Raw genomic sequence first — 8,027 nt, 5'->3', positions numbered from 1 at the left:
TTTTGGCTTAATGTACTATATTTGGTAAGTTAACTTTAATATATTTTTATCGATATTCAGCATATTGGCATTTAGTCTGTTTTTCCAAGAACTATTTGACAAGTTACAACTAAATTTATAACAATCATTCACACATTAGCTAACTATTTTAAAAGTGGGGAAGACTCACTAGACCTTAAATGTTTTTGTTATATTAACATCTCGTTGGTGTATTGAGTTTCTGGTCGGGGGGGGAAAACACAAACTTATTGTTTTGTATAAAAAAGAGGAAACTTCTAGAAGCTTTGGGTTTAACATTAAATGTGGGTATCTTACGGTTGTCTTTTTTTGTAAGCAAGCATTTTTGTCTGGTCCTCTTAGTTGTGTTATTTAAATTGACACTGGATAAAAGTTTGATTTAATTGTCTCTAGGAATAGATCAATGAATATTTTAGCCCAGTTCTGCTCTCTGTATGTAAGAAATGAGCATGTTAGAAAAAATCTTGTTAGAATTAATGCCAGCATTATTTCTTAAAGCAATTTACAAATCAGAAAACCTGTCTGTATTTGGAAGTATTCAATTAGGTTTTCTTTGATCAATCAATATGTCATTCAAAGGTAACGTTTATTTGTTTTTTCAATAAAATATGACAGAAGTGATTCACAACCAAGCAACAAACTGAAACGGTTTAGTAAAGTGTCATAAAAGATGAAGTTTCTTAAACCCCCAAATTGTTTACTTTTTTTAAATGTACACACTATAAAGGGTCTTTAAGTGACAGGAGAAAACAGTCGTAATTTATTTTATGCACAAAACGCACATCAAGCTGGTGATTTGCATCATAAACTTATGAAATTATTTCAATGCTCCATTTAAATGACAAAACGAGTTATTTTCTTTTATTGATTCCCATTACAGATAATTCAAGCCAGAACTTGAAAATGAATTGGCTGTTCACAGCACTGATGTATCAAACAAGTGCACTGCACAGACTTTGGGTTGTAGCGCTCTCATTCATGGTTTCCTTTCTCACCTTCCTCTCTAAGTGGATCACTCAGCCTGTCCTCTCTTACAAAATCAACCCGCCTTTAATTGAGTCCTTATCCCTCTCCTCCACCTTCCCGCTCGTCAGTCTCTCCCACAGCCGCTTCTCCTGCCTCCTCCATGGCTCATCATCTTCTTCGCCCGTCCTGTTTTAAAGGGAGTCGCTAACCTCCGGTTCTCCAAGCTGCTTGTGGTCTGAGCTCGTCGCAGCCTCACTTTCCGCGGTTCAGAGGTGGCGCAGAGGCCATGAGGTCACGGCGTTTCCCGCGGCGTGGATTTGAATTTGTGCTGTCTGTAATAACTGTCCAACTCATCGCAGGTGAGTCCTGAAGATGTCTGGGCATGACTCCGAGGCACAATGTGGAAATTTAGGTGCGGATTAGACTTCATCGTTTTTGTTAAAATGCTTCCCCTTCAGCCCAGGCTAGACGGTGGTTCCTTTTTGGCATTTTTGTCAAGTTATGTTTTGTTGCATGTGCAGCATGTTGGTGCAGTTTAAAGTTGTGACAGTTGGACTTAAGGGGTCAATGAGCACCTGTGTGACTGAGCTATTTCTGTGTCTGGGTTTCGTGCGAATCTCTCAGGGTCGACTGGGTTAGTCTGCTACACCGCTGTGGAATCGCTGGACTTAGGTTGCCTCCTGCGGTGGGATTGTCCCCATGCCAGTCCTAATATCACCTACACAGTGCAGACAAAGACTCAGGGGTAAGTCCTAATCCCCGATGTGTGGGAGGCCAAAAATTCAACTCCTGACTCAGTTACTCTGCATAAAGATCTACTCTTGGTAGTAGTTATTCCAAACATTTCAAATATTGACAGAAAATGTCATAATATTAACACTTCATAAGTAGACTACATGGTTTTATTGTACAAAACTTGTATTAAAATCCAACAGTGGTGCTGGTCTGATTTTTAAAACGCAAATAACACAAGAAGGGAAGTAAAGGCCTTCCAAATCTAGTTAGTATTTATGTTGTGTGCATTGTTGTAAGATGTTCAACGTTTCTTTTCTTTGCAAAATGTGTGGTGTGCATTTATTGGACATGTATAAACCGCCTTTTCACGTCTACAGACAGACATTTGAGCTCGTTCTCCTCTGCAGAATAACTCAAACTCAGTCAGATTGCACAGAGAGCGTCTTTAAATCTTTTAGTCAAAAGATCAAGTTTTCAATTAGAGTGAACTTTGATTGGGCCATTTAAACACATTAGTATGATTTGTTCTAAACATACTAAACCTATAACCTGGGATCGGGTGTATGTTTCAAAACTTTGGGCGCCTCTGTCAGGTTTTCTTCAATATTTGCTGTATGCATCTTTCCATCAACTTTGACCATCTTAACAAGACACAAAGATAAATTATTCTACATGTTTGCTGTATGTTTCCTTTTGGAGTTACATGCTACTTTGTTTTGGTCAAAGATCATTTTGACATGACAAGATGTGAAAATGTTTGAGAGTTCTTAATACTTTTACAAGTTATCAGATCTGTTAAATTTAGATTTTATTCTGGCTGACGTGGCAAAGCTTACCTTTATTGTCAAGCACTACAAAGATTTTATATCTACTTCTTTTTTTTTGGCTTGGCTAAAATCTGATCCTATGAAGAGTTATCAATAATTTCACTTTTATTGGTGGGTTTTATTCTCCATACGCATAATATTTATAAAACCCCCATTTCAGCTGCTGACTCTTGAGACCTACATTCTTCTTATTGAAAAAGCTTGGAAAAAAGCAAAGCCAGAGGGAGCAGCAGAAGAGGAAAAGCTGCTATTATGCATCTGAGTTGTTGTGTTCCTGCGCTGCAGGGATCCCTGGCAGGACGTCCCGTGGTGCGTTTGGATCTCCTCCCGGAGCTGCGATGTCTCCCAGGTCTTTTCAAGCTTTGAGCTCTACAACATGATTCGCCTCGGAGTCCACCTCAGCCCCAGCTCCATTGTTTGGATTAAGCCACACAAGTTTGACTACAGCGACTTCAGTCAGTGGTTATCTCTGCTGTTGTAACTCGAGCCAAAAATACAATATGAAATGTTACATTTTTCCACCTGTTGACAGAGGTGTAAATAAACCGTTTGAAAATAAGAGCAATAAGTTCTGCTCTCTCTTTCCCACCCGCAGCCTTCAGCCCTCCATCTGTCTCCGTCTCTTTGACCAACGACAGCCTGTCTGTGAAGGTGCAGTTCCCCTGCGCTACCAGCAGGAGGTGCTCTCGTGACGTGTGCTGTCCCATCTCCACGCTGATAGACCCCTGGACCACCGTCACCGTGTTCAATGAGCTCAACCGCTCTGACAACCAGGTCCGACATTAGCGACAAATTATTAAAGTGCCAATTTAAAAATATTTTTGTTAAATGAAGATTATATTATTATTATTATTATTATTATTCTCAATAGATGTTACTGATTAAATAAAAAAATCAATACGTTCTGTCACGGGTGGCCCTTTGAGAACATTCATGATCTTGACATGAATGAAAATGAATTTGACACCTCTGATCTAGAAAATCCAAAACCTTCTCAAACCATAAAAACAACGTATTAATCAACTTATACTTTAAGTTCGTTAAAAAAAAAAAAAACATATACGTTCTTATTCAATACAAAAGGTCTCAAAACTTGCACAACTTTTGACATATGTCTGTTTTCTGTTTGTGTGTAACAGAGCCGCACGGTTTGGACTCAGGAAGTGGTTTCCATCGTTGAGTTCTCGGGTTTGTCTCCGGGTCAGAACTACTGTGCCGAGGCCAACTTCTCCTTCCCGACCTTCTCCATGGCTGCTTCCCCCAAATCCACTCCAGGGTGTGTGGAAACTGGCTCCAGATCAGGTCAGGAAATCACTGAAACTGCCTGGACCTTCAGAAGGAGATGCATTTTGTTCTCTCTTACTGAGAGGTCAGAGAAGGTCTCACATGGTGAACCAGTTTGATCGAACCAGATGTTGAACCTAAAAAGCCAAACTGATCTCCTGCTGATGTTTAATGCGTCTTTAACCCTTCAGCTTCGTTTGTTGTTTGTTGTGTCTGCAGGGATGCTGCCAATGCTGTGTCTTGGAACTGGTCTGTCCTTTGTGTTCCTTCTGTTGTTTCTCATGGTGTTTCTGCGGAAACCCAGACGGGACCGACCGGCCCCCGACAATCCACCCAAGGCTCTGGTAGGATTTTCTCCAACCTCGCCCCAGCGTTCAGTCACCAAACGATTGTGTTCTTAGCTTTTCTTCTTGCTTTAGGCAACTTCTCAGGACGCAGAGTCTTTGGCTATGCCCGTCTGTGTCCCTGTCGAACCTTGTGACCCTTGTGACATTCACCTGGAGCTAATAGATGACCACGGCTCCGTCGACTGGAGCGTAGAAAACAAAAGCTCAAGCCAACTTGTGCATCATGATCCCAGCAGAGGTGTGGTATGTTGTCACAATGGAGGACAGAGGCAGAAAAAAGGCTTTGACTCTGGCTTAAGGAATCCCACTTTGTCCCACTTCTGTGTGGAGACGTCAGATGAAAACTGAAACGCTGAGACTTTTAAAAACGGTTTTCCTCGCATCGTTTCATTAGGCTCGCTTCACCCTGGATTAGGAACACCTCATGATCTCCCGGTCTCCCTACTTTGCCAGAAATGTTTTCCACAGCTGCTTTTTCTGTGGAAATTTCCTATAAAAGAACGAGGTTCAGGAGAAAACAAAACCAGGATTTACCTGAGTCAAGTTGCCCCCCGACCCTCTTACCGTCTTCAAATCCAACAAAACTGGTGTCAAACGTTTGAGCAGTAAAAAACTTTGCTTGTGCCGCTATCATTTTAAAGATATCAATAAAAAAGTTCCCACAGGTCGTCATCGACATCTTCAAAAGCAAAAGCAGCACAAATTAAAATGTTTGCTGCACAAACGTAGCTGAGTTGTTTGATTTTGTAATCGTAAGCATGGAGCGGAGGTTGACCTATTATGACCTCTGATGACTTCTGGAAACTTTTAAAATTAATATCTGTAGAACGATAGCGGCACAAATGAACCAAACCCAGCACAAACGTAGCACAAACATTTGACACCCATTTCGTTAGATTTGGGTGACGTGGGTCGGATGGTTGACCTGTTGACCTTGAAACTCTCACTAATTTCTTCAAAGCAGAAGCAGCACAAACAAAACATTTTGCTGTACAAAGGCAGTTGAGTTGATTGACACCAATTTTGTCTGACTTGAAGAAAGTTAGGGGGTTGGTTGACCTCTTGTGACTTCAGGGAACATTTATTAATATCTTTTAACTGACAGCAGCACAAACGACAATTTTTGCTGCGCAAACCTTTGACCACAATTTTGTTAGATTTGAAGAAGGTGGGAAAGCAACTTCACTCAGGTTCAGGATTTTTATCAGAAAGATAAGAGGATGCAGATGAGGGAGGTTTTGGTACAAAGTGCCTTCATGAGTAAATCTCTTTTTTCAAGAAGAAACTCTCCACTTTGGTGAACCAGCCAATGCACAATTTGGAGGTGTGTTCGCTTCTCCACATCTCATAGCCCTATTCTTCCAGTAATGTGGAACTGGAAAATGCAAAATGAAGACTTTCTTGGTGACTTGTAGGTTTTCAGAATAGAAAATGACCCATACTACTAATACTGCCAAATTAGTTGCAAAGTGGCCTAAGGACAACAAAGTCAATGTCTGGGAGTACATAAGCCTTCACCCATTTGTTTGACTTTAATGCTGTGGCCCGGTTCTGGTCCATAAAGTACAACTGTAAATTCACTACTTGATGTGTTTCAATGACAAGACTCTAGGTTCACTTTACTGTAGAAGTCGCATGACTATTTAAAACACAACTCCATGAACAGAAACGGTTTTAATTGAGACGGTCAACAATGACTCGTTTCACATACATAAACCAGATGAACGTCGCACTGATTTTATTTTAGTTCAGACTTAAGATTTGTTTGCTTGTTTCCAATATTTAAAGCACCTAAAGCCATGTGTTTTTTTTGTTAAATGTTGCCTATGACTAAACAGATGTTTGCTATGTTGGCAGAAATTGCTGGTGAACCTTATACTTTCTATCAAAACGGAGTTCCAAGAACATTATAACACGAAGAATGATCTAAACCAGAGAGAATAATCAAGCGCTAATCCAGAGCTATTTTAAAACAGGTGTAAGAAGCAGATTCATTTTTAAAGAGATGTACAAATAATAAGTTCAAACACAGGAGGAAAGTCAAAAGAAAATGCACTCTTGGATGTTGCTGTTCGATGTAATTTCTCCATTCATGGAGAAATCTCTAAATGCCTCTGAAACAGACTGGTGATTTATTCTCAGTCCTTCTTGAATTTTGTTTTTCTTTTCTTCTTCTTTTTTTTGACCGGGTGTTTCAGGTGATGATGTGTTCCAGTTTGAGATCTTTTGCTCTATTTTGTGTTGTTAGTTTCTATTAAAGTTTACTGATGAGACACGTCTGGCAATTTGTTGTTTTTTTTTTTTTTTTTCCATGTTCATTTTAATATTTATTTACCCATAACATATCAAACACGGTCATCAATCAGAGCTGCGTCGGTATATTTATCCGTTTCTTGTGATTTTGCGGTGGCGCAATAGGGGGACTTAGCTGCTGGGGCAAAAATAATTTCTCCGTGTGTGTACATGATCACAGCTCAGTGAAGAATCTAAATCTGGTTGTGGTTTTTCTCTGAGCTGAGACCCAGTTAAAGTCCAAAAGCACGATCGTCTCAAAACAAGAAGCACGAACATGTAGCAGCCGGGGAGACAACAACGCAGACTTTCCCCCATCATTTATTGTTTTTAAAAAAAGACACGTCTGACTCACTGTTGCCTCCTGCGTGAAAACAAAGAGCGTCTTGTCATCTCCGTGTTGCATTCTTTCCAGAACATTGAGGCTCTTTGTGGGTTTGGCCATCCAGAACAGTTTGAACACACGGACCCGGGAGGCCGCCGCGGACAGAGCCAGTGGGATCGGGTTTTATTAATCCGCTCGGCGGGAAGGACTGGATGATCGCACGAAGAGCTGGCTCGTTTCACCAACACCTGATCACACAACAGCGGAGATCCGGGACGCGTTCAACCGGCAAGAAGCAGCGATGTACGTATGCGATTTGGAATAAAAGTCGCCCGACTTGAACGGAAGTTGCCCTCTGATTCGTAGTATTAGCGTTAGCATGGCAGCATTTTTGGTAGTTTTAGTTAAGAATAGTTTATATTTGTTTTGAAACGGGGATCATATTATATAACATATAAAACCGTGGTTACAAACTGATTACTTTCCTTTCTTGCTCTCTCGAAAAATAATGTTCACACATTAAACTGTACAGCTTTTCGTAGTTAAAACGGATACACCTGTTAGCTAGTGCTGCTAATAGCAGTTAGCATGTTCCAGTGCTTTCCAAACTGGCAACCAGAACAGGGTTGGGTTCTGTTTAGTCTCATTAGGAGTTATGAGCTGCATTTCCTTCTGATGGTTTCTGTTTATAGCAGAAACATTTTCTGCAGTTATTTAGCTTCGCAGGCATTTTCTAGCTAAAAGTGAAATGTATGAGTAGCCTGAAACGCTAGTCAAGTACCACCGCTGAGAGCTGTACTACAGTTTGATCAATTTGGATCTAACACAAACTGCTGAGATGTAACTTTATTCTTTTTTGAGAATGGAGGTGTTTTACTTTTTTGTCTAAAATCCTGAAACAAATGGTTTTGGAAAAACAGATTTTTATCAGGAAATCACCCAAAATGAACCCGTTGTTCCATCATGAAGTGTCTAAAAGATCTCAAAAAGCAACATATAACAACCCCAATTTAAAAAAGTTCAAGAAGGGAAGAGAAACAAAGTCACAGACTCCTCTCAGTATGGACACCGAGAGCCATTTTACCTATGAACAGAGAAAATACTGAGTGTAACAAATGAACATTGAAGACTTAGCAAGGTCACAAATGAACTTTGGTGTTCATGATTCAAAAGGGGAAAAAAAAAAAAAACTCAGTTGTGTGTATCTTTTTACAAACTGCTAAAATTTGACCT

General features: G+C 40.2%; 1 protein-coding gene across 1 annotated transcript; it reads left to right on the top strand.

The window, feature by feature from the left end:
* Positions 1-1,270: 1,270 nt before the first annotated feature.
* On the top strand, positions 1,271-6,800 carry LOC114157857 (uncharacterized). Its single transcript, XM_028039024.1, has 7 exons — positions 1,271-1,343; positions 1,609-1,729; positions 2,832-3,023; positions 3,107-3,320; positions 3,686-3,848; positions 4,050-4,174; positions 4,250-6,800. The coding sequence occupies exons 1-7, from the start codon at positions 1,271-1,273 to the stop codon at positions 4,523-4,525; spliced, it is 1,164 nt and encodes a 387-aa protein (XP_027894825.1). The 3' UTR covers positions 4,526-6,800.
* Positions 6,801-8,027: the final 1,227 nt, after the last annotated feature.

The sequence above is a fragment of the Xiphophorus couchianus genome, chromosome 14 (assembly GCF_001444195.1).
Source record: "Xiphophorus couchianus chromosome 14, X_couchianus-1.0, whole genome shotgun sequence".
Taxonomy (NCBI): domain Eukaryota; kingdom Metazoa; phylum Chordata; class Actinopteri; order Cyprinodontiformes; family Poeciliidae; genus Xiphophorus; species Xiphophorus couchianus.
The sequence above is the reverse complement of the archived record's forward strand: the minus strand, read 5'-3'. Positions and strand labels throughout refer to the sequence as shown.